The sequence below is a fragment of the Hypomesus nipponensis genome, chromosome 18 (assembly GCF_054491055.1).
Source record: "Hypomesus nipponensis isolate SF chromosome 18, ASM5449105v1, whole genome shotgun sequence".
NCBI lineage: Eukaryota > Metazoa > Chordata > Actinopteri > Osmeriformes > Osmeridae > Hypomesus > Hypomesus nipponensis.
In genome coordinates, this window is record NC_140378.1 from 5,125,717 (window position 1) to 5,151,769 (window position 26,053).

General features: G+C 47.1%; 2 protein-coding genes across 2 annotated transcripts; both read left to right on the forward strand.

The window, feature by feature from the left end:
• Window positions 1-183: 183 nt before the first annotated feature.
• On the forward strand, window positions 184-13,735 carry lmbr1l (limb development membrane protein 1-like). The gene is made up of 16 exons (XM_084681253.1): window positions 184-449; window positions 4,806-4,890; window positions 6,679-6,712; window positions 7,481-7,620; window positions 7,985-8,088; window positions 8,447-8,570; window positions 8,813-8,881; window positions 8,980-9,044; window positions 9,140-9,212; window positions 9,346-9,432; window positions 9,823-9,899; window positions 10,015-10,092; window positions 10,278-10,442; window positions 10,556-10,622; window positions 10,886-11,047; window positions 11,730-13,735. Exons 1-16 carry the CDS (start codon window positions 387-389, stop codon window positions 11,813-11,815), a joined length of 1,479 nt encoding a protein of 492 aa, XP_084537379.1. The 5' UTR covers window positions 184-386; the 3' UTR covers window positions 11,816-13,735.
• A 5,107-nt stretch (window positions 13,736-18,842) lies between these two features.
• On the forward strand, window positions 18,843-24,670 carry dhh (desert hedgehog signaling molecule). The gene is made up of 3 exons (XM_084680809.1): window positions 18,843-19,943; window positions 22,870-23,131; window positions 23,324-24,670. Exons 1-3 carry the CDS (start codon window positions 19,635-19,637, stop codon window positions 24,130-24,132), a joined length of 1,380 nt encoding a protein of 459 aa, XP_084536935.1. The 5' UTR covers window positions 18,843-19,634; the 3' UTR covers window positions 24,133-24,670.
• The last annotated feature ends 1,383 nt before the right edge of the window (window positions 24,671-26,053 follow it).

Below are 26,053 nucleotides of genomic sequence, written 5' to 3' on the forward strand. Positions count from 1 at the left end.
TGTTCTTCACTGCGATGGGCATCCATTGGTCATAATGTAACCAGTTTTTTGGAGCACTGATTCATTGTAGCACAGCAGGAAGCATGTGTGGCTAGGTCCCCACCCCCATACTACCTCTCTTTTCTTTAACCACCCTCCCCTGTCTCCGCCCCCTCCGTGACCATTGATTGCAGGCTAGTAGAGGCTACACTTCAGGGTTCGCTCCCGTTGTCTTGGTAGTTTAGTGTGACATGAAGGAGATCGTCCATCTATCACCGCATTAACGTAAAGCAATGCGGAACCGTTTAAGATACAGTAACTGTTTGTTCTAAATTCAGTTTACATCGTTTTTAGCCAGACGGACCCTATTTGAAGGTTTTTTAATTAGTAGGTTATGGTCGCGGAGGATGGATGCTGACGACGTGTCGGTTAGAGAGCAACTTTTTCACAACCGTGTTCGAGAGACAATAGTAAGTTCATAAAAACAGTTTTAGTTTTTACGTAGACAGTAACTAGTTTTGTTTACAACTAGATGCACATGTAATCAAGTAGCTGTTGGTCCTTATAGTGGGAGCAATACTAAACCGCCACGCTATTGTATAAAATCAACAATGGTTTTGGAAATCATTGAATGTTATTGTAATTGTTCTATGCATGGATATCGGGAGTGCTTAGTTGTATGTCCTCATTGTGTTGTAAGCTACAAACATCGCTCTATTGCTGGTGATTTTAAGTGTCTGCAGCTGGTCATTTGGTAAGAAAGTCGCAGAAACAAGGGAGTGGGGACGACTGTAATATTGTGCTAACCTCCTTGGGTACGACCCAGCCTTGCACCTGGGGCCCTGTAAAGGCCCCTAAATTACATAACTGTCAGCCCCTACTCAAAAGTCCAGTTCAGATGTCTTTGTCTCTGTTTGCATTTTTGGAATGCTATGATATTTTTTTTTAAATAAATTGTTGGATCAGTTTACCTGAACTGATGGAATGTGAATCTGGAATGGAGTGGAAAGCTCATGCTGAACTTCAGACCTGACTGGCTTTAGTTACAACACAGCACATGGATATTAATCTTTAACCCTGAGAATCACAGCAATTCCCATGTGTACACTTCATGTACCATGACAGCTAGAGATCATTTGTACAGCGTTTGCGCTGTACACACCCATAACTTGTTTAGATGATAACTTGATGACATACATCTTGAACACTTTTGTTTCAACATGTTTTTGCTAGCTTTGTACAGTACTCTCAGTAGGTGTACTTCTTGCTCCATGCTTGGCTATAATGCTGTCAGTGTCCTCAAGCAGTTGTTTGCATTTCACACACAAGTTCTTCACTGTCCACTGGGTTTTTAATAATACTCACAGGTGAGACTGACCTCGCTATGTCACCCCTGCAGTCAGTCAGGGAATACACTTGTAAACAGAGTTGCTCGAACGAATGAGACGGCTTAGCCAAACATGCTTAGCTCTTTGGGGTTGGAACAACATTGCCCTGCAAGGGAGGTCAGATCATTGAAATGGAATTCAGTATTTTTTTAATGTTCTTTTCACTATGTGCCACGGCGTACTAGAGGTTCTTTGGAATGGTACTTGTTAGGGATGAACAATATGCTGACTAAATATTTCATGTTTCAGCAACTGATAGTAACTTAAAGCGTACAGCAGGACAGGGAAGATGTTAGACCACAGCTTTGTAAGGGAGGCAAGGCAAGGAGCAAATTCACAAACTTTTGTTCCCTTTAAAGACTTGAAGGTCTTCATTTGGATTTTTGGAGCCAGTGTTCAGACGTCCACAAGTAAAAAAAACCCACATCTGAAATTCTGTTACACCAGCTAGCCTTGGAGTTAGCCAGACAAACCACACTAAACAGAGACAGCCATTCTGTTTCAAGCTGTCTCTTAGTTGGGTACGCAAATTTACTGCCAGTTAGACCCCCGATTTAAAATAATTACTGGCTTATCTTTGTTTGGGAGCTGCCACTTGTAATCATTGTTTCTTGCTTAATATTCGCTCTGTATTACAGAAGGCTACCATTTTCTGTGGACAAGCCACATGTTTGTCAACAAAAGTTCTCCAAATCTAAAGAGCATTTTTTAGTCAGGTGTGCACTGGATTAAGGATTATTGAACTATGCAACTCTTGAATCGCTAAATTCTTTAAAACCAAATACTGTTGCATGTTTGATATTCTGTTTTATTTTGCAGGGACCAGTCACTGTGTATACATACAAAACAAACATGCCAATCTTTCTTTAGTCTAACCGGACACAGTGTCATTATCCTCCCATTCTCTATATAAGAAACCATACTGCAGTTAGGGGGAACTTCATTGGGGTTTGTTTGACATCTCTCACTGCACGGGAGGAGCACTTAGCGACCCTCAAAATGACATTGTTGTCATTTCCAAGTGGGTCACACTGCCGGGTCCACCATGGAAGAGGCGTGGGCGTGGGGGTGGGGGTGGGGTGTCTGTCTAACTCCTCTTTTGTTACTGTTCCATTGTTAGAGATTCTCTGCGCGTACAGTATTTGGAAATAACGTAGGCCTATTAAATATACGTCAGAGGCAGTGTATGAGTAGTGTGGGAGTTCTGTGGGCCTAACTGTTTGTTACAGAACAGCTCTCTCAGGTCCCTCTGTTATGGTTCCAGAAGGGAGCAAAGAAATCAAGGTATAGTCAAGTAATAGGCCACTTCAAGTCCTGAAGCTTTGCTGAATGGTTACTTCTTATAAAGAATATATAGGCCTATTTAACCGTCAAGGGTTTGAGTAATATCACAAAGGGCCATCATTTATCTGAGGGGGAAACGATAGGTCCTTGAGTTTGTATCCTGAAAGGAAAGCCAGGGCATCCGGCAGCCCCCGCAGCGCGTCGTCACGTTGTGCCCGCCCGGAGGTGCCCTCTTCACATCTATTGTCGACTGCTGTTGTTCTCACCTGCTGGGTTAGTTCCTGCATCCTGGCGCCCTTCTTGCTCTTCCTCTGAGCTTCAGGGAGCGTCATGGCGGCTGGCTGGCCGGCTACGCCTCCTAGGATCCTCTCCAGATCGGGTTCTGGTTCAGAGTGTTGCTCCCACTTGGTTCGCTTTGACATGAGAGCACGACTTATGTTGAACCGGCCATGGATGATGATGTGTTCAATATAGGCCATATTAGATTAAACGTTCAATGGGGCTATTATGAGGGGACTGTGAAAACCTCCTGCATTCCAAAATCACTCTGGAAAAGAGACCAATAAAATGGAGGACACACAGAAACATAATGTTCTAGAAGCAAACAAATGGTCCTTAGTAAGTGACAGAATACAGTATTCAATTCAAATGACATCTTGTCTTGACACCAGATTCCAGAATGCAATAAACTCACCATCTTACATATAAGGTATATATCCTCGGTTGACCACCGTGGCCTTGCTCTCTGTGTCAAAGAAGGATGGGCCACTCGTTCGCTTATTGTGTTAATAGTTCGATAACACACAAACGTGTTATATTCAGTCCGACAGCCAGAGCACAAAGACCACAGACTGCTGTTTGATGGCTCTCAGTGTTTTCTCTTGGTTAGGGCCTGTCTCCCCGCAGTATATTGACGTGTCTATGGTTTAGTCTCCCCTTTCTTTCTTTTTCCTTCCTCCCCTCTTAATCCCCACTCTCACCCCGTGTCTCCCCCTTGGTCGGGATGAAGGGGTAATCTCCTCCGACCCCATCTGTCCGCTTTGACCTTGTCAGACGCGTCTTCACAATCCCTCGACTGGTACTGACCTAGTTTTGTTTGTGCGTTCATTCTTACAGGTGAGTAGTGTATGCTCTAGGATCGACGTTTGATTGGGCCTACCTGTTTGCTGTTTGGGGAAATAAAAAAAGTGCTACCTCGACGAGTTCACCATTATGCAAGTGTGCGTGTCTGTCCCAGCGTGTTTGGTCAGTGTTGTCTCTGTGCCTCCCACCCATCCACCCAAGAGTCTCCTATTCTGTTCCACGTGGTCGTCTCCTCCAGTATCTGTGCCACCTATCCAGCCAGACCCCTCGTCTCCCTGCCTCCCAGATAAGCCCGTGACGTCACATTGCTGTTGACGGAGGAGAGCTAGAGACGCAGGGCTGTGCTATCACCTTGTGACAGACAATCAGATAAAGAGCCCAGCTCTACATGGCAGGGTGGATTGAGTACTGCCTGTTCAGAACTCCCTAATCACAAACAAGATATCCTTTGTTTATTTATCTTTTGTCTTTGGGAGGTGTGTACATGTTCTCCTTTTTTCTTTTCTTTTTATGGCAAAATTTGACCTTTGAAACATCACTTGGATCCTGGGACAGTACTTTAGTACCAGGGCTATGTTATCCTGGGACGGTACTTTGGTACCAGGGCTATGTTATCCTGGGACGGTACTCGAGTACCAGGGTTATGTGATCCTGGAACAATAGTCTAGTACCAGGGTTATGTGATTCAGGGGTCAGATGGCTGAGCGGTTAGGGAATCGGGCTATTAGTCAGAAGGTTGCCAGTGTGATTCCTGGCCGTGCCTAAAGACGTTGTGTCCTTGGGCAAGGCACTTCACCCTACTTGCCTCGAGAGAATGTCCCTGTACTTACTGTAAGTCGCTCAGGATAAGAGCGTCTGCTAAATTACTAAAATGTAAATCCTGGAACAATACTCTAGTACTAGGGTGATGTGGTCTGCATATCTGGTCCCACAGGAAGGGCTGGTCTGTGAGGTCAAAACTCAGACACAGTACAGCAATGACCTTGTTAAACTCACTGCCTCTCTCTCTGTCTCTCTCTCTGTCTGTCTCTCTCTCTGTCTGTCTCTCTGTCTCTGTCTCTCCCCATTTAGATCTGTGTCCTCCTGTTCACATGCCTCTACATTGTGTCCTACCTCATTCTCACTCACTTCAAGAAGAATGCTGACTTTGTCACTGGTAAGTATAGATATCAATCTGCAAATATCAGGGTAGTCCCAAATCCCAGATTACAGTCCCATCCAACCGTGCTAACTGCAAAGTTATGGTCACATTTCTGTACATAAATACACATAATAATACCATACGTGGTGTTGAAGCTGAAACAGGGCCTGGGATTGTACAGAAAGTCCCGACAGGCTCAGACAAAATATAAAACCATCCCCCAAACAGAGACCAATGTGATCCCAAAGAGCTAGATCGAGCAATGTTGAAAAGCTAGCTGATGACATTCTCTTTCTGGAATGTTCTCACTATGCAGCAGACTTCGCCTCCTGTGCTGTAAAAAACACAGCAGCAGTAACTCAATCTAGGTTCTCGAGGTGTCTTGTGAAGTTTGGGGACGATTCTATAAGTGGTAGGCTACAGAATTAGGACAATTCATGAATCTTTACCCAACTTAAAGAAAATGTTTTACACATTGTTTGATATCCAGGTGTAACAACAGGCTATCAATCATCAGGCCTGGAGCTTGTCCAGAACACTATGCTCCAAATGACCTGGTGGAGGGAGTTCCAGTGGTTGCATAACCCCCACCTCAGTGCCCCCCTTAGAGATGTGAAGTGTGAGTGTGCACATGTTTGTCAGGGCCTACAGAAGGGACAGGAAGAATGTTCCTTGGAGTTACTTCCCCCTTACCTTGCATTCTGCCTGAGGCCCAACTGCTGCAACACAAACAGACTGCTGCTGTTCATCTAGGATGCATAACATGCTGTGGGTGAATTCCAGCATTTAGTTTTGTGGCAGTATTTCTTCCTTCATTGTGTGTGTGCTGAATAACAAATACATTTTGGGGGGCAGCCTCCTAAAAAGCCATTTGGCTTAGTGTTTTAACCCAACAACACATTTAAAAGATTATTTCCGCTTGGATAGAAATGGTACGCATTCTCAATTCATTTAAAACAGTGACTCAGACTATTGGACTGTGTTACCTCATTGAGGATTAAGAATCTTACGTTTGTAAGAGTCGCGGTGCAATTGAGGCAGAAGTTATGCAATCAGTTCAATAAAGTTATTGAAAGCAGCTGCTGCTCCGCCAACAGACTAGCCTCTCTCTCTGGCTCGACAGACACTGTGACTGTGGGCCGGCCAGCTCATGTGTTTATTGAGTTTTGCAAAGGCAGTCTGCAGAGCCTGCTCAGGGGTTAGCTCGTACAGTGTTGTTTCCAACACGTACCCTCCTCGGGCAACAGAACAGTTTGTACCTGGCAGCCTAATGGGAGTTTTGCTGTTAAATAGCTAGCTAGCTCATCTGGTTCTCTGGATGTTGACAGATTTGTTTGTGTAGTGCTTTCCTCTGTTTGCCCAGTACTAGCTCAATGGTTACCGATGCATCATTCACTCATGTGGTAAAAAGTCCTTCTCATGTAGACTTATCTTCTTCAAACCTTCTTTGTATTGATTTCCAGTATGTGTACAGCAAGAACGTTTTCGCAGGACGTCTTTGCCAACGTTTGCCAATAGTGTGAACCCCGCCCAACCCTCTTTTTCTTAGAAGATCACGTAGAGTTCACATTTCTACTATTCTGTGGCCAGGGAGATTTATTTAGATTAACCTCTCAGACGATGCTGGAGCGCTGTGCTCTCGCCTGAAGCAGAACCACAACCCTACAGGTCACAATTCCTCCAGTTCCTTTGGTCAACATAAAAACAGTCCTGTCAAGACTTTACCGTTGAAGCTGTTTGTTATAAATGAACGTGTCACTTTTTGCCCTCACGTTATCTGTTTCTGGATTCCCCCCCCCCCAGATGACATCGAAGATGCTACGGTCAACAAAATTGCGTAAGTCCAAAAGCCTAACGATTCACTGACCCAGCGGGAGTCTACATGCCGGCTGTATCACTAACTCACCCTGCTTGGTTAGAATGTGACTAGATTATCAGTGTGGGAGTCTTGGTTAGTATCTGGAATTGGAAGTGGATATTTGGCTGTAGTTTTATTGGCGTCCCTCTGCTTGTCTGAATGCCCTTTGCCCTGACACGTTAGCCCTCAACAGTCCTCTCCACAACCTGAGCACGACACACAAATACACACAAACATGGATCCAGTGAAATTACTGAACACACGTATTGTATGTTATGACGGTGTCATTTATGGAGGTCAATGTCTGGTACAACAACCAAAAATCAAATAGATGGAAGACCAGACATGAGCATTTAGGACATGTAAGTGTGGATGAGAAGTTTCTGTTGCTCAAACAAAGATGTCTAGAAGTACACGGGGAAAGATTACAATGAGTTACTTGGACTGATACGACTGATAACTGCTCGTAAAGATATGCTTTGGTACAGTTTGCATCATATATGACCTTAACCACCCACAAGAAGTCTAGCTGTATCCAAAAACAGGATAAACCTATTTAACATGTGACATCTGACCCTAACCCCAAAACAAAGATTCAAGTTCAGTAGTACAGAACCCAGATCAACAAGTACAAAGAGGAAAGATAGGGATAAGATGAGGTGAAAAAAAATTAAAAAAAATAAAGTTGTTACGTTTCTTCACTTGAACTTGCTAGAAGGTCTAACCCCTCTCTTCCCCCTCCTCCAGGCTGTGGTTGTGTACGTTCACCCTGTCTGTGGCAGTGTGTGCTGTGCTGCTGCTGCCTATCTCTATCCTGTCCAACGAGGTGCTCCTCACCTTCCCACAAAGCTACTACATGCAGTGGCTCAACGGGTCGCTCATCCACGGTAGGACGGCCTGCCGGTAACACACACACACACACACACACACACTCGGCTTTGTCAGACAATGTCCCTCGGATCTCCATACAGACAAGGCCATCACACAACGTCATTGAAAAATGATATGCATGGATGACCCGCACAATAACGACTCGCTAGAATCGATGTAGTCCAATCCGCTGCACTACCCAACAATCAATCCTGAAGCCAGTGTAGTTCCCTATGGCTGTTTCTGGTCTCCGGAGTGTTGTGATGTGAATGGATATTAGAAGGATATGTAGTACCTCCCAAGAAATATCTGAACGATTATAAAATACAAACGATAATTTGGGTGTGATTTTGCTCTCCTCCACTGTTGTTTCTCCGTCAGGCTTGTGGAACCTAGTCTTCCTCTTCTCCAACCTCTCCCTCGTCTTCCTCATGCCCTTCGCATACTTCTTCACCGAGTCGGAGGGATTTGTGGGCTGTAAGAAGGTACGCGTTGGTCCGTTTGTGCCCACGCTTTTAAATGGCCCTTTTTAACAATTTAAATACTGAAAAACACCACTGAAGCTGTCGAACCAAAGTTACTGAAGTGTACTGTCGTCATAGTGATTGAGGAGTCAGGTGGCTGAGCGGTTAGGGAATCGAACTAGTAATCAGAAGGTTGCCGGATCGATTTCTCGGCTGTGCCAAATGACGTTGTGTCCTTGGGCATAGCACTTTACCCTGCTTTCCTCGGGGGGAATGTCCCTGTACTTACTGTAAGTCGCTCTGGATAAGAGCGTCTGATAAATGACTAAATGTAAATGTGATTACATTTGTGTGTGTGTGTGTCTGTGTGTGTGCTCAGGGAGTGATGGCGCGTGTGTACGAGACAGCTGTGGTGCTCCTGCTCCTCACCCTGCTGGTGCTGGGCATGGTGTGGGTGGCGTCGGCTGCCCTCCACCACCACACGGCCAGGGAGAGCCTCTACGGTGAGCGGGCCTGGCCGGCAGGACGAGGGCTCCAGCCCCAGTCTGGGCAAGCCTCAGCCCACACACTCCCAACCCCCACACGAGGGAGTGCACTCGCTCCATTTACTGCTTTGTAAACGTTGGCTCTTTTACCGCTTCGGTGACGTTGTTCTATGCGACGTAAGCCCATATCACTAAACGGGTCGTTTTTGTTGAAGAAACCGACACTTATCTCGATCCTCTCATCGTCTCGTTTGTCCCAGATCTGTGGGAGTACTACCTGCCCTACCTGTACTCTGGGATCTCCCTCTTTGGAGTGCTGCTTCTCTTGGGTAAGTCCACTCACCGATCCATCCTCGATGATTCACGTGTCATCTGTCTGCACTGGCTCTGTTGGTACTTCCTGTTTTGACGCCACCTCTCTCTCCAGTGTGCACGCCCTTCGGCCTGTCGCGCATGTTCAGCGTCACCGGCAGCCTATTGGTCAAACCGCGGGTGAGTGACAAGCAGATATATATCGACGTCATCGCCACACGTGGACGTAGACAGCGCCGTGAGGTCACTAACCTGTCGCTCTCGCCTCTCGTCAGCTGCTGGAGAACCTCGAGGAGACCACCAGCTGCTCTGCGTTCGAGGAGGCCTCGCTCTCCAGGAAACTGAACGGTGAGAGGACACTCGAACCACCAGCGCAACGCAGACCAAGACGGCGCCTTCCTTGCTGTCACGGAACATACGGTGGAATATTGTCCGCTCCTGTTGTTGTCGTTGACCGTCTGCGTGTGTGTGTGTGTGGCAGGTGGAGCTACGTCTTGCTGGATCGGCCTGAATGTGGAGGCGGTGCGGAGGCAGTTCCTCAGTGTCCAGGCCAAGCGCATCGCCCTGGGTGAGACCGCCGGGACGGCCTCAGCCAAACGCGCCGCTCACCTCGCTTCACTCTCAAGCGTGGGAACGGGAGGCCACGCCTCATTCCTAACCTCCCACACGTCCTACTGCACCCGTCCTCCAGCACTACTGCAATTCCTGTCACGAATGAATCCTCACGATCTAGACCCTAACTGGCTAAGGATTTTCTTGACTTATAAATGGTGTACTTCTCATGTAAAATATAACTATAGGTCCGACGTGCAGGATTGGATCATTCACAGGTTGTGATTCACTGAAAGCCTCCGGGACTTCTAAGCACGCTCATGTGAACTGATCAGGCGCACCTAGACGTTTCTGTCCTCATCCCGTATCCTCTCCCCCCTCCCCCCCACACCATTTTTCCCCGTAGAAATGCGTCAGAGAGCGTCGCCGTGGCAACGCAACCTGGGCTACCCGCTGGCAATGCTGCTGCTCCTGGCGCTGACGGTAACCACCTCCGCCTGGACACCGTTACCTGGGCCACCGCTCCAGCAGAGCAGGAACCAGAGTATTAACGACAGTACTGTTGTCTCCCCCCCCCCCCCCCGCCCCCCCTCCTCAGGTGATGTGTGTGCTGATGGTGTGCTTCAATGTGCTGGAGCTTCTGTTCGACGAGACGGCCATGCCCAAAGGAATGGAGGTGAGGAGACGCCCCATCGCACAACACACTGTTGCGTCGGCAGTCCTTGACGAAGACGAGTTCCCGATTGTTCGACCCGGTCGATGGCCGGGTCGAGTTTGTTGGCTGTGTAGCTGCTGGACCCAGCTCGTGCCTTTGGGCTGACTCGAGCTGTGTGTGTGTGTGTGTGTGTGTGTGCGCTCCAGGACCCCCGCCTGGGCACGGCCTCCTTCTCCATGTTCGGCTCCCTGGGGGCGGCGATGCAGGTGCTGCTCATCCTGTACCTGATGGTGGCGTCGGTGGTGGGCTTCTACAGCACCTCCCTCTTCCACGGCCTGCTGCCTCGCGCCCAGGACACCAACCTCACACAGGTGCCTCGCAGCGCCGCCGCACCTGCTGGCAGACTCACTTCCTGTCTGGGGGTGTCGTTTTTTCCCCCCCCAACTTGTGCTAAAACCTTTCAACCTTGAATTAATCTCATCAGATCATCGGGAACTGTGTGTCTCTCCTGGTTCTGAGCTCAGCCCTTCCTGTGTTCTCCCGCACGCTTGGTAAGTGTGTACACACACACACACACACACACAGTCAGGCCGTATCATCGCCTTTTCCACTGTCGTCCTCGTAGCCGTGTCCTCATGCATAAACCCATGTAACATCCGAGGCCCTCGAGGTCTGTTTTCAGTGGGCCCGTGGGTGTAATACCACAGTCTACCACAAGAGGGTACTCGTGTTCCGTCCACGGCGATCCCTGCGACCGCATGGACGAGCGGTCGTCATAAAACTCACTCCAAGTGACTTCTGGATCTCCTCTCAGGGATCACCCGCTTCGACCTGCTGGGGGATTTTGGGCGCTACAACTGGCTGGGGAACTTCTACATCGTGTTCCTGTACAACATGCTGTTTGCTGGAGTCACGTCGGCCTGCCTCATCAACACGCTCACCTGGGCTGTACAGAGGGAGCTCATCAGGGCCTTTGGTCAGTCCGCCACGCCGCTACCTGCGTGTGCGTGTGTGTGTGTGTGCGAAAAGGGATGTCTGATCCATGTGCTGACTCCCTCACTATGGGATGCAGTGTGGTTCCAGCTCTGTGTTTCTCTATGGGCAGGTCTCCTTTCCTCAGATAGAAAGCGTACAATCCTCTCAGGAAAGCAAAAGGGGGGTCATGGGGGGAGAGCAGGTCGTCGTCATCCCCCCCCCCCAGGGGCCGCCAGGACCCCACGGAGCACACCCAAACACACACACGCACTCTCTCACACACACACACACCCTCCGCCCAACACAAACAAGGGCTCTGAGCAATGGAATAAGCGCCGCACACACTTCCACTCGTGCACACGCACGCGCACAGGCTTCCACTCATATGCTAGCTACACACACGGACTCACTCTCACACATATCAGCGCACGCACGCACTCCCCTTCCTTCACAGGCCCTGATAATATCAGCTTCACTGTGGGCTCTCCTGCTCATGTTCCTTCTGCCTCCCCGCTGGCTTTTGTTCTGTGATTAATGGTCTTTCTTTTCGACTCAAACTCTCTTTTCTTTTGTCTTTGCTTTCATTTTTTCCATTGGGGAGCGCTAATAGTTATCATTGGCTGCAGTTTGGCCCCCCACCTTTTAAACTGTGAGTAAACGCTGTTCTTGTTTTACTCCTGCAGGTCTCCACAGGCTGCCCCAGACTGTGTCCAGATCCACCGTCCCCTTCAAGCTCCTCCTGGCCAATGGGCTCTCGAAGATCCAGTGACGGCCCCTCCCCTTCCACGTGCCACCTCTCCATGGCTCCGCCTCTTCCCGGCACCTCCGCCTCCTGGAGATGCTTTCTCATTGGACCAAAGGCACCTCGCTGCCTAGCCTTCCCAGCCTGCCCGTGACCCCCGGGTAACCAAAACGGGAGTGGAGAATGGAAGACGTGCCGTTTGGCCAATGAGCATCGTGTCACCGTCCAAGTTGAGCTGGGGAGGGCCGGGCCATCTCTGGGGTCTTTGACTGCAAGGTTGCTGTCACAGAGTGCCCCTTCACCTGAACCACAAACACAACTGGAACACAGACGCAAAAGGGATCCTTTTTGAGTTCTTTGTATTGTTTGTTCTTGACTGTGAACCTTCTCCTGGGTGGATGTGAACCCCCGTCCCCCCACCCCCTCCCTCAAAAGCGTGCAGCCGAGCTATTTGGGGAGATGACATCATGGTGGCGGCGTCAACCCTGTTTCCTCTTCCTGCCCTGGAGTTGAGCGAGTCATCTCTCTGTGCTTCTTGCCCACTCCCTCTCTCCCTCCCCCTCCCTCTCCCTCTCTCTCTCTCTCTCTCCCTCCCTCTACCTACTATTTTAGGGCTTCGGCCAAGTGAATCTCACTTCCCTGTTTGTTTGGGATTCTCATCTGCACTGGTGTTTTTAACTAATGAGAGGATGTTTCTGATTGGGGAGGCGGAGATTCAGTGCTTGACTGTTCTCGCCTCGCATCCTCTATGGTTAGCCAGGACCTGTGGGAGGGGCAGGGAAGTGTGTGTGTGTGTGGGGGGGGGGGGGGGTTTAACTGTTGCTGCTGATACACACCTTCAACAACATACTCAGCTTCCCCCCCTGAGTTAATCTGGATTTATGTTTTGGAAATCTGTCTTCAAACATTTCCAGCCAGCAGTAATCTTAAATTTAGCAATAAACCAATCAAGTGTGCTGTGGTTAAATCTATTGTAAATAGTTAGTAATGGCTACATGAAAAACTGAAAAAACTTGAGATATACATCTAATATTTTGCCTGTTGGTAGTTACAGTAATGTGTCATTTCTATTCATGACACAGGGATAATTTATTTGGGGTCCTTTTTCAATTCGATTTGACTGTCAAGTGACATTCACTGGCGGCATGTGAGTTCTTAGCCTTCTAAGACCAATTACTGTGAATTGTTTTGAGTTTGAGTGAATACATTTAAAGTGCAATACAGTTTACAAAAGAGAGTTAGTCAGCTGGTTGATAGATTTGTTCTTCAGTAAAATTCCATGCTATTTTCTCTTAAATAGAACAATTATATAGTCAAGTAGTGTCAATGTCTTTTATTATCCAGTTATATTTATTTCTTAAATGAGCCGTTATCCGTTATCAAACTACTTGACTATTACTTTCCCGAACCATTCCAAGAGTGTTCCATTATGCTGCAATTGCAGTGACAATTGTCTTAGTAGCTTAGTATTGACCTTGTATAGCGTGTGTAGAGAGAGGGTTCCCTCGTCATCCTCCTCCCTTTGCTGTATCAGCAAATGACAATGATCTGGGGGATCCAGTTGTTTTCCCATGTCACCAGCAGGGTACAGTATCTCCCAAAGTCACCGTTTTGCCTAAACATTTACCTGATGTTCATCCCCTCTCACTGGTCAGCCATCACATATTTCAATGTACCTTGTGAAAAGAATGCGTTGGTTATGAGGAGCAGAAAGGTTGAATGTGGATGGGTGAACAATGGGGCGGGGGGGGTTGATGGATGTTCCCTGTCATAGGTGACTCAGGGGCATTTTTGTGAACATGTCTGTAGAAGCACATAATTAGTCAGTCAAACTTTCAAAGCCATGTCTTGAGAAGTCATTCTTGAGAATTTCCTCAGGGAAATAACGTTTTTATGGTTTACTTTTAAACAGGACAATAAATCTATTTCCCATGTTTTTTTTCTAAACACTGTCCTGTCGTTTGTCCTGCGCACGTCAGACAAACTGTTACGTTGTATGGTGGTCTTTGACTCGAGGTGGCTGTTTTGGTTTCAGCCCATCCCTATTCCCGCTGGATGTGTGTGAGTGTGTGTGTGTGCGAGTGTGTTTGAGTGTGAGTGAGTGTGCGTGTCTGTCCACCCTGTCTCTCCACCCCTCACTGCCCTTCTTTAATCAGGCCCAGAAGAAAGCGTGTTTTGGCGTGTCTGTCACCAGGAGGCTGTCGTGACGCCGCTGCGGCCGTAGTCTACGCTTTCCCGCTCTCCCCCGCTCGGATGCTACCGCTAGATAAACCGTCCAAATCAGGAGCCGAGGCGACGCTTTCTCTCCTTCACCCCCGCTCCCCCCACCCGCCCACCCCTGCCCGCCTCCCTTTCTTCCATCCGTTTTGCTCGCCTATTATTCATTTCCTCTGCCATTTTTCCTCCCAAAGTCAAATGAAGATTTGGGGAGGGGGGGGTGATTAATTCTTCTCCCTCTTGATTTTTGTTTGCATTTCTTTTCTTATTTTCTTTTGTTAGATGTTCAAATTGAAGTCATTACATTTCTGCCTTGTTTTGTGTTTCTTTTCCTCTGCTAAAAGGGAGTAAGACCAATTGTTCCCGGAACGCTACTTACATATCAGTCCTGTGGTTGACCCTGTGGGATGAGGGCACACATTGTAGAGGCGTGTATGTGTGTGTGTCAAGTGGAAGTAAAGTCTAGTGAGAGAACTATCTGTTGTAAGGGAGAGTAACAAAGTGAGAGATAAGTGCACCACACTGTTAGGGCTTTGTTGATTTTAAGTTTCCCATTTTTAGCCAAGTGGTCAAAATGTTGTTAGAAATTAATGTTTCACTAGTGCAGTGTCCAATATATCATACTGTAACTAGAAGAATTAGCAACCAGTCGAACTGACAAAATGTGCCAAACTCTAGGCGGCAAACCCCAGATATTTTTAAAGGGGGGTTTATTTGTCTAAAACTGCACATCCTTGGGGCCTGAGTCTTACACCTGCCCATGCATACCTCAAAATGACCTTGGAGGTCCCCTAAAAGTTTCTTATTAATTATTCAAAAGACTATTTTGCTATCTTATCATTTTCATTTCCATTTTTAAATGTTATAAAATCTTGTTTGGAATTTGAAAATGTTTAACAGTAACTTAAGATTAGCCTCCCTGATTCACTCCTATTACATTGAGCCATACTGACGCGTTCAATTATGAATGCGTCTGAAAAACTGAAATGTTTTGGTACTAAAGACTTATGAAATAAATATGACCCCTCAAACCCCCTCAGTTTGAACTCTGCATCTGCTGCACTTCCACTTCAGACTGCTCAGTTAGTAAGGGAATAACAACGCGCACACATTCCTGGAATCATAGACACCCACAGTCTGCAGCATCCCATCAATCAAGCCATTGATTTCCACGTCTTTTATCAGACATTAACTGGGGATGTTTTCATTTTAGGTTATGGCACTACCATGTATATTTACATTGACAGCTTGAATGGCTGTATGCCAAATGTACTGTTATCATTTATTTAAGCAAGACAGTTTACATATACACTTGGTGCCTCGTGTAAGTGATTAACTGCGTCGTCATGGCGCCAAATATGCAACCGTGTTAAGATATTGCTGAATGAATACACAATTGATGACACCATTTTCCAACAAAAGTCACATAACCATTTTCTGTCTTTACGTTTGTTTTTTTGTTTGTTTCTGTCTTTACGTTCCCAATGCACCATGCCCTGGGCACCACTCAACATGTTCATCGTTTCCCGCCTTAAATTCTCTTAAATGTAAATAAACGGGACAGAGTTAAGCTATGTAAGTTCTACATCTGGACAACAACATTATTTGGTGAAATATTATCCCTTGTTTATTGTATCCAGTGCTGCTGTATCCCATGTTTAGTGTTTTGAACTACTAGACCATGACAATTGCATTTGGTGTCACTCAAAGCTCTCACCATGTGCTTTGGCGATGGACCTCGGACCGAACCGTGGTTCCAACTGAGCCATTCAAATGGCACCACCCCAGAAGGAGCACAATATGGTTTATAAAGTGTCGTAAGAGTAGAGCCTAGGTAACACCCAGTGTTTGACTGGTTGTCCAGGGTATGGTAGACGAAGCAGGAGACACAGTCACCCTGTAAGGGGATGAGATAGGCTATCTTTATTGTCAAAACACACGAATGAGCGGAGGGGGGGGGGGGGGGGGGCGCAGATTAGCTTCCCTGACAGTCGGCTGTTTGATGTGCGTGCCAAAGTGCATTAGGGGGCTATTATTCCCGCTGTTGGACGTTGGCACGACGAGAGCCACTCACAGGAAAAGGCGAGACCTTCTCGCTAATCAACTGATAACGGGTCACACTGTCCATGTGCCACCTCCCCCCCCCCCCCGCCTGCACACTCACGGCACACTCGCTTCACACTGAATCGCAGGCCTTTCCTCCTCGTTCTCCCGGCCTAGACCCATGACCTGGGCTAGGCTAAAACAGTACTCACTCATGACCATGACGCTGTGTTTGGCTAAGTAACCTACTGACACAAGCTGATGGCTCTGAATGCTTGGAAGGGTATCTAAATCTGGCAGCAGGTACAATATCAGAGGTATAGAGCTATAGCTAACCTCTGACCTGCTTGTCTGGGGGCAGGAAGTTCCACCCTGGTCTGCTATTGTCCACCCCCACACCATCGCCTTAGTCCCAGAAGAGACCAAAGCCCTCGTGAAAAATGTCTCTTTTCTTTCTCTTTATCCCCCCATATACCAGAAGTCCATATCTCACAGGCAGTGGAGGAAAGCGTACCAAAACCTGGACTTAACATATGTTTACGTACACACGCCGTGTGCACACATGGTCGTGCTTATGATCCATGTGATGTGACTGTGTTCTTTCAGGTGAAGGGCAGGGAGCTTCCCCCCCGGTCGGCGAGGCCCACACAGAAGGCTGACCATGTGTCGCTGGGAGGGCGAGAAATCATCCAGCTCCAGAGCTCTGCTGCCCCTGTCAAACGCACCACCCTGCCTCTTCCTGCCCTGATAGCAGGGGTGAGAGACAGTCAGGAGAACTGGTGGTGGTGGTGGGGGTTTTTAGAGAGGGGGGAGGGGGGGGGGGGGGTCAGCTCCTTGACCGCCCCCCCCCCCCCCCCGCCGCCGCCCCCTCCTCCTCCCTCCCTCCCTTCCCGATGGCCTCTGTCAAAGGAAGTGAATCCTGCAAAGTGTCTATTCAGCTTTAGGAGAGTCCAGATAAACACTGGTTTGAAATGTCAAAGCCAGCAGCAATGGCCAGAGTCAAAGGTCTTCCCGGCGTTCATTCAGCTCGTAATAACGATTCTCAGTTAAGAAAATCTCAGTTGGATACTCTGTACGACTCTGTATGGAGACAAGCAACCAGAGGTTGAGCATTTCTGGGCACAAGCGACACTCCCTGAAGGGGCCGAGCCGTGATTCTCTCGCCTCGCGACGGTGATTCCCAGGTGCCAGCGGAGCGCAGGCCGCCCTCCCTAACAAACAGCGAGAACAAAGCGAACAGGGGTAGACGAGCCCGGGGGCAGGAAAGATCTAGTTTTCTGTAGCGCGGCTTGACAGGAAACCCAGCCATTCACACAGCCATATACTCCCATCCTGATGTGGAGGAGGGACAGCTGCTGAGAGCCAGGAGGAGGAGGCTCGGGGGGGGGGGTTTGGGGGCCCTGAAATAAAAACTAATAATAATGACTTTATTTCCATCTCCCAACTCTTAGATGTCTGCTTCCTTCCCCTCGCTTTAATGTCAGATGAAATCTTTTGGCTTGCATGAGTCTTCATGGCAGACATGTGGGGTGTTTGTTCATATGAAATGTTATTTTTGGGGGGGGGGGTGGGGGTGGGGGGGGGGCTGAGTCTGATTAAGGCCGCCCCCCTGCACTTGTCGTGATGTGTTACGTCTCTCATCTCCTGATCAGAAGGCCAGCCCTGGACTGGTCTCAGTGTTTGACACGAGAGAGCAGGGAGTCGCAGCTCATCGTCCAGCCCCTCCCTCCGTGTGCTCAAGGGGTCTAGAACCTTCCTCCTCTTTGCACTAACCTGTGTTGTTCGGGCCCGTAGACGGCCCTGTGAAGGAACGTCTACCCTGCCTGTACACCGAGTTTTTTTCTTGTCAGGGAAAGTTCAGTGATGCTGGTTTGAGGCAGCACTCATAAGCACTTGCAAGAACTTGTAAGGTCATACTGCGTTGATAAACAGAAAAGAGGGATTGATTTGGGAGAACGTCTACCCCAGAGACACACAGTCGAGTAGAGAAAGATAAAGTAACATGTATTCCATGTGCTTTTTTAAGATAAACATACTGATATATTGACTGTGGATCAATTCACTGGTTGTACACAGCAACACATGTACCGCATGGACCGGACACAGTGTGATCCAAGCCTTTTTGGGACTCGTATAGAGTGCATTTTGTCAGACAGTCAGTGAGTGCCGCAGGGGACAGTGACACACTTTCACCTGCAACTCAACCCCTCCGCAAATCATTAGACTGTGCAGGCTATTTGAGAGACACACTGATGATAGGCAATTTGTCTCAAAGCCTCTTTCTTTCGTAGTCACACGGAGACATGATCTCTTGTCCTCTTTAATGATTCCTAAATCCCAGCTATTGTTCTGAGAAGGATAAAAATAATACGCCGATAGAGCCAGCGGGTGTTTCCAGTGAAGGTCTTGGGTGTGATGGGGTTCAGGGGCTGCGTATCAGCCCCGGGTCTCTTGGTTCAAGTAGCAAACAAAGGAAAGGTGCGCCGTAAGTCAGGGACTGTCGGCCAGGGGGTCACGGCTGCGGCGACGCTCCAGGGGAAGGAAGCGCTTTTACCCACAACTTGAGTCTCACCTTCAGGCTGGCTTTTTAATAACCCTCACTGCCTTACAGTGAGAATATGTAACCCAATATGTGACAAGTAAGTAGACATGGCGAGTTTAAGTCAAGTTCGAGGTGTAATAGAAAGTTTGATTCTGAGTTCAATTCGGAGGGAAAAGTAAGTGTAACAACTGCTGTTCTGAAGATGAGTCGTAATATCTTGACTGTACGGATTTTGTGTCAAAGATTGATTAGTGTGATTTGTAATTGAACACAGGCTGACATCTTCCTCCTTTACACCTCAACAATTTGTGCGCAACGTTACGCATGGCAGAAACAATGGTAATCGACATTGCTCCCTCAAATGGGGAAAAGTATAGCCACCTTTTACCAACAATAATTGCTGCACTAAGTACGTAAGTAAGCTAATCATGTGTTGAATTGGAGGCGTGTGCTGTCGCATTGGGAGCGCGCAGAGGAAGGGAGGGCAATCTCGTCCAGACACTAATAAGACCCAATGGCCGGCGCACGGCGTTCAAGAGCGCTTAAACGCGAGAGAGGACAGCGGACGGCCAAAACTTCACGAGAGTTACTGTTGAACCGAGGACAAGGATGCGATTGACACTCAAATAAATTCACAAGGGAATCTTTACCACGCGGCTCAGAAGAGCAAAGTGCCGGTCGCGTCTGCGTACTGCTACGAAACTACCGACAGAGAGAAGCGATAGATAACTGGAAGATCCTGAAAACACCTGTCCGGCGACAGATACCTCTATCTCCAAAGGACCATTAAGGATAACGTGTATTCCCATTTACATCAAAGATATTTCTTTGATTAAAAAAAGTAGTTTTATATATTGACACCCTCCTACATCTGAATCTGTGAATTTGGAACTTGAACTGTTATTAAAGTAATCCTCATTTATTACCCCTGATCTGGAATGGACCTGGAACTGAAAGCTCTTCAAATGCAAACACGTGACCAGACCTGGGCTCTCATGGTGGGCTTTGTGGGTCACTGATACCCGGGTCCCAGAACATTCCCCAATGAAGCCGTCCTGGTGGGCACGCCTGGCACCCCTCAGCCTGCTCGCAGCGTGCACATGGGCATGGCTTGTGCAGGGATGCGGACCCGGCCCGGGTCATGGCATCCGTACCAAGCCTAGGAAACTCACCCCGATGTCCTACAAGCAGTTTGTCCCCAACTTCTCGGAAAACAACCTGGGGGCCAGCGGGAGAGCCGAGGGCAAGATCACACGCAACTCTGAACGTTTTAACGAGCTGGTGTGTAACTACAACACCGACATTGACTTCAAAGATGAGGAAAACACCAGGGCTGACCGCTTCATGACAAAGGTAAACCCTCAAGGTTGAAGTGTGTGTAATGGTTAATCAAGCCCAATCATGCAAGCTTGGTTTCATTTCTGAAGTGTGAATACGGGCTTCAAGAATTTATTTTATTTAATGGGTCACTACCCTCCATTGACCTTAGTTAGGTATACCTGCCCAGTGACTGGGGTACAGTAAATGTGGGGTTAGTATTGGACATGTACCATGTAGAGTGATGCTCCCTAACCAGAGTCAAATTGCCAGGTTCTCTGACTCTGGGAGAACATCCCTCTGCTGGACGCTAGGTGAACTACAGCCTTCAGGCCTCGTGGATGCGGTGGATTGGGTGTCAGAAGATGGGGTGTTCCAATAAAAAATGTATTACATTTCATATAGCTTATACAAAATGTGTATACAAAATGCCATGCTCCAAAGTGACATTCTCAAAATGACTACATGCAATTTGATAATGACCACATGCGACTTGAGATGGTGCATTGTCATGTTTTGTGTTTTTCAAGCATTTCCAGTTTAGCCTTGACGGCCAGCCAATCGATATAAAGGTGTTCCACTATTCCCCTGAGAACTTTGTCCTTTACCAAATTAGTTTGCTTAAGGTGTTTGATTTTTTTTATACCCACATTTCCCCTCTGTCCTTTGTCGGCATGTGGAGATCAGGATGTAATTCAATATTATGCTCCAGGAGAATGAGTTCCCCCTCAGGATCATTTCCTTTTAATCTTTAACCAAACTCTTTGTTGCCCCAGTAATTAAACGATTCCTCTGGTTCCACTTGCTTAGTCTATGTGTGCATACTAGGTGGGATATGCATGTGATGCACATAACCTTGCATTGTGTACACTGGTTACACTGGGGAAAGAATGTGTGCTATGTTGAATAATTTATCCCTATATTGAAACGTTTTTTAGGTCATTTCGTCCTTTTGTTGTTGTTCTAAATCCCTTGTTCTAAACTCCTAAACTGTAAAGAAACCTGTAAAACATGCAGTTTGGAACCCCAAATTCTGTCTGAACTTGTCCTTCTAAAGCCCTTTTTAGACAGTTCCCCTGGATACTGCATCAGTATGTTAGGTATTGGTTAGTCTAATAGAAGTTACACTCGGCCCATAATGAGCTAAGACAAAGAACCCTGGCAGCACTCATATCTGACCTCTTTAGAATATCAAGGAAGCCACAGTGTGATCTTGGCATTTTGATTTGAGGTCACAGAACAATAAAAGCCTTGTTGTTTTCCACGCATGATTGATATTTTCAACCCTCTGTTGTCAAGTGTGTCATGAATTTGCGTTACAATGTATCTCCTTGTCTCTTTCTCAGCGGTGTAATTTCCCACAAAAAGTGACTTGATCAAACAAATAGAAATGTGAAGAACACCTGTGACCTGTTAGGCGGGCCTCAGAACATGGAAGGGGTCTGATGTGAGGCGTTGATGGGGGATTCAGACGTTTCACTGAATCGGCTGATCACTTCATGAGATTGAGACCATTTTGAGATATTTTGAATGATCGTGCATTTAAATCAGTTCTACGTTTTTTGGACTTTCTAATCAATGCTTGTAAAGTATGTGATGAAAATCTGTGGTTGCCTGTGTGTGCCCTTCTAATGTCCAGTCTGAGTACGTGTGAGTGAGTGTGTGTGTGTGCACAGACTTGAAAGAACTTCTTTGTGTATCATTTGGAGACTCCGAAAGGGTCGCCTATACAAAATTCTCGCCTGTTGAAGTAATGGTCCTGTCGGAAAAGCCACATTGTAGTTTTGACAATGAAACGCCTCTCCTCAATGGAATTGCGAGAAGAAATGTGCCCAGTTTGTTTTCAGTCCCTCTCTCTTTCTCACTCTCACTGTCACATTCCCAAGTGCATGCCCATACATTCCTCCCCCTCTACCCTCACACTTGCCCTGAACCTTGCTGCCTTGTTGCGCTGCCCCTCGCTCTCGCTCCCTCTCCCTCTCTTCTCACTCTCTCCCTGATCTCTCTCACACTCTTTCACTGGATCACGGTCAACACGCTTGGTTCTGAAGTTTCTCCTTCCATCTGGCCCAAACCTGGTTACGGGCGCACACGCCAATCCCAATCGGTCTTGTTGTTTCGTCGTCGATGCAGGGAAATCACTATGCTGGCTTGACAGTACAGTGACATGGCCCTCTTTAGGACCATGTAAACACAGCAGTGACACATTCAGACATCTGTCAGAAGCTGCTCCCTTCATGTGGCAGCTTGTAACATTGCGCTCGCGTAGGCGTGAGAGTGTCCCTTTCCGATCGAATGTGTCAGGGGTGACAATGAGGAAAGTCATCACGGGATACAAAGAGAACGGCCTTGATTCTTCTGTCTTTCGGAGGAAGAACCTCAGGAATGTACAGCACTCAACTGGATACAGTGGCGTTGTCCTCAGGTCAGGGCGGGTGGAGGGTGACCTTTTAAAGCCTCCAAAATATGCATGGGTGTATTTCAATATGTATTTTTCTCTCTCTCTCGTATGTAAATATATGGAAAACACACAGAGTGTTATGCATATGCCTGGCCCTGCTTAAACAAAGGTTCCAGTGGAAGACGGAGGGGAGATTCTGTGCTACAGTCACACCAGACACCAACTCATATCTGCTCGCTGTCTCAAGCTGGGCGTATAACTTTGTTAATGAGTGATGAAAAGTGTCTCGGTCACCTCCGCTTGAGGGGGTTTCAGACAGTAACAAGCATTGCACTGGTCGGAACAGAGCCAAGTGTATCGATGTAGATAGTCATCAGAAATACCACAGGCAACCACGGGTGCGTGCGCACGCCCACGTACACAAACACACAAAAGTATGCCCATAATGCGACAACTGCAGCTCACGAATCAGTCAAAGGCACTGGCCTTTGACGAAAAAGAGAAAAAAAGACTTGCAACTTTATTGTCTCCCTCCGTCCCTCTCTTCCCCATCTCTCTCAGCGCTGTAAGGACTGTCTGAACAAGCTGGCCATAGCTGTGATGAACCAGTGGCCCGGTGTGCGCCTCAGGGTGACGGAGGCCTGGGACGAGGACGGACACCACCCCCCCAACTCCCTCCACTACGAGGGCCGAGCCGTGGACATCACCACCTCGGACAGAGACTCCCACAAGTACGGGCTCCTGGCCCAGATGGCGGTGGAGGCCGGCTTTGACTGGGTACACTACGAGTCCAAGTATCACGTCCACTGCTCTGTCAAAGCTGGTAAGACCACTGGGATGTATTGCATAACGTTCACTGCAGTTTTCAATGGTTGGCCTCATGTGGCTGGTCCTTGTCCTTATCCAGGCTGTAGGTTTACTACCGTAAGGTTTGTGGCCAATTGTGTTATTGTGTCCTATTCACTGTCTCATTTCTTCAGTAAGTTATCATCTCTGTCTCTTGTTTCTCCTTCAGATCACTCAGTGGCAGTGGAGAAGGGAGGCTGCTTTCCAGGCTGGGCGCAGGTGACTGTGGCCGGGCAGGGACAGAAGGACCTGTCCTCTCTGGCTCCGGGGGACAGAGTGATGACTTTGTCCGAGTCGGGTCAAGCCGTCTTCAGCCGTGTGCTCTCGTTTCTGCACAGGGACCGCGAGCGCAGGTCCACGTTCCTGGTTCTGTGCACGGCACACAGCCACTGTCTCACCCTGACCCCCCACCATCTCGTCTTCCTGTCTCCTCGCTACAAACTCAACCCCAGCGAGTACCCGGCTCTGTTCGCCAGTCGAGCCAAGCTGGGGGACTATGTGCTGGTCTATGTGGCCGGTGGCGTTCAACCATCCAAGATCATCTCTGTATCTGTGGAAGAGGGGGTAGGTGTATATGCGCCACTGACTGAACACGGCACTCTGTTTGTGGATGGGGTACTGGCATCCAGCTATGCAGCCGTGGAGGACCACAGACTGGCACACTGGGCGTTTGGGCCTCTCAGACTATTGCTCTCCTTCAGCCAGCTGGTTTGGGAAGAGACGCCACCAGGAGGACAAACCACCGAGTCCAAGTTAGGTGCCACAAAGAATACCTATTGGGAGAGACCGGTGTTTAACTGTGTGCAAGCCAACAAAGATGTTTCAAGTTACCGTAACAATCTCACCGTATCTCTTATTAGAGATGTTGTGAGGAATTGTGACACCGTGGAGGAGGAAGTGTCCAATGTGCACTGGTATGCCAGACTGCTGCACAGCCTTGGACGAATATGTCTAGACGCAAAGTCATTTCATCTTTAAGCGACCATTAGTTCAGCACTGGGACACTGCGACTGACTGCTAATGAAAAACAGTCACTACGTACATATATTTAAACTGATACGTCTACCTTTTTTCACTTGTGCCATATCATTTGTCATTGCACTGAACATGGTTTATTTGCTTTATTTCACTCACTGGATTTGCAATGTAATTGATGTAATACTTTTCACGTGACATTCATTCGACATTTTTATGGTTGGTTGAAGAAAATATATGTAAAATATGTGTTTGTACTGAGAAGTGGTATGGGCATAACTGTCTATATAAACTGTTTTGTTTCTTAAAGTGTACCTATAACTCATTTAATCTATTTCCAAGAAAACAAATGGTTAATGTCCATATACTTTATTATTCTAGTAAAAGAGGAAATATTTGCCAGAAACAAAAGCTTTATTTTTGTACCTTTTGAATCATAATGTAAAAATGTAGCAATGTATTGGACACCTAACTTTTACCTTACTTTTTGTTATATCTTTAATACCACAAGTAATTAAACAGATGTAATATATGCTAAATATCTACTTGTGTTTCTTGAATCGTTTCACACATATAATTTAAAAAATGATTTCCCCCCTCTCAGTTCAGTTGCAAACAAATGTATAGAGGACAGAATGGAGTCATCTCTTGGTCTATTTTGTGTAGGTCACAAGGGGCTGAACACCAGACGGATGAGAAACAATGACACGTTCTCCCTCAAGCTACCTCATCTCTCTCAGTGTATCATGCTTTACCATACTTTACCATTTATTATGTTGAGTGCACAAAGCTTTCAACGTGTGTCAACAGTACCATGTTGTATTATCATAGTTGTTCAAAGAAGCTACCTTTATCTGTATGCCAAAACGGGATGCATGATAGTCACTGTAGTCTTGAACAGTGTTATACACCCCCTTGTGGAGGGGTTGACCCCATACTTAAATGATGCTGTTACAAAACGTAACCAAAAGTGTCTTGCTGATTTCCTGGCAAGAGATACGAAATCCCTTCCATAAAAAGAACAATAATTTCCCTTTCCCCATGCTTTAATGCAAAACACCATGTGGGATTTCCCCGGCTTGAATACCATGTTATTTAATTCTGTAAATAGTCAGTTAAATAAAGTATCGAGTCAAAACTAGTATTGAGTAAAGTGGTTACCACTGCAATGTTGTCTCTGACACCAATCCACAATCTAATGACTTTCCAATCAAACTATTTTTTCTAGGTTTATAATAAAAAGTATACAACTAGAACAAAACTCAACAATAATTATGTTTGTGTCCTACACTTGGGAAATTAGACAGGATTTGCCTAAAACTAGGCTAATGCTTTTATGTAACGGCAGGTGGATGATAATAGTCAAATTTGTATTCCAGAGCGCTGAATAGAGGAGTCAAAAAATATACAATGAAAGCACAAAATTGTATTTTATTGTTCTGCTTTGTTTTGTAGCAGACAGATGTGGAGGTATTCCAGGGGATTATCCTTGAGATAGAGGAAGCAGATGGGAACGCACCATGAATGTATTACAGTAGCGCCCTTTCGCATCACTCGCATCAATCTACCCAATAGGAGAAGCCCACTACTTATCCACATAACCAATCAGTGTTGACTGTGGAGAGTCATTGCAGGTTAACCAGTCCCAGACCTCCAAAATCCAATCCCAATTGTGCTAAAACTGAATGGGCATATCTAATCCTGTCAGGGGCACCAGTATCTAAGTATCTTAATCGCCTGCTCCAATATGAAAATGTATATGACCATTAGGTGCTTGGATGACAATGAAACCATTTTGAAAGAATTGAAGGGATACTGTCTTGTACACTCATTGGCAAAATAATCTGAAATCTCTGAACAGACTATTCCCTCCAGTAGGTCATATTTATGTTTGAACTTGTATGTCCTCAACAGCTAACTGAAA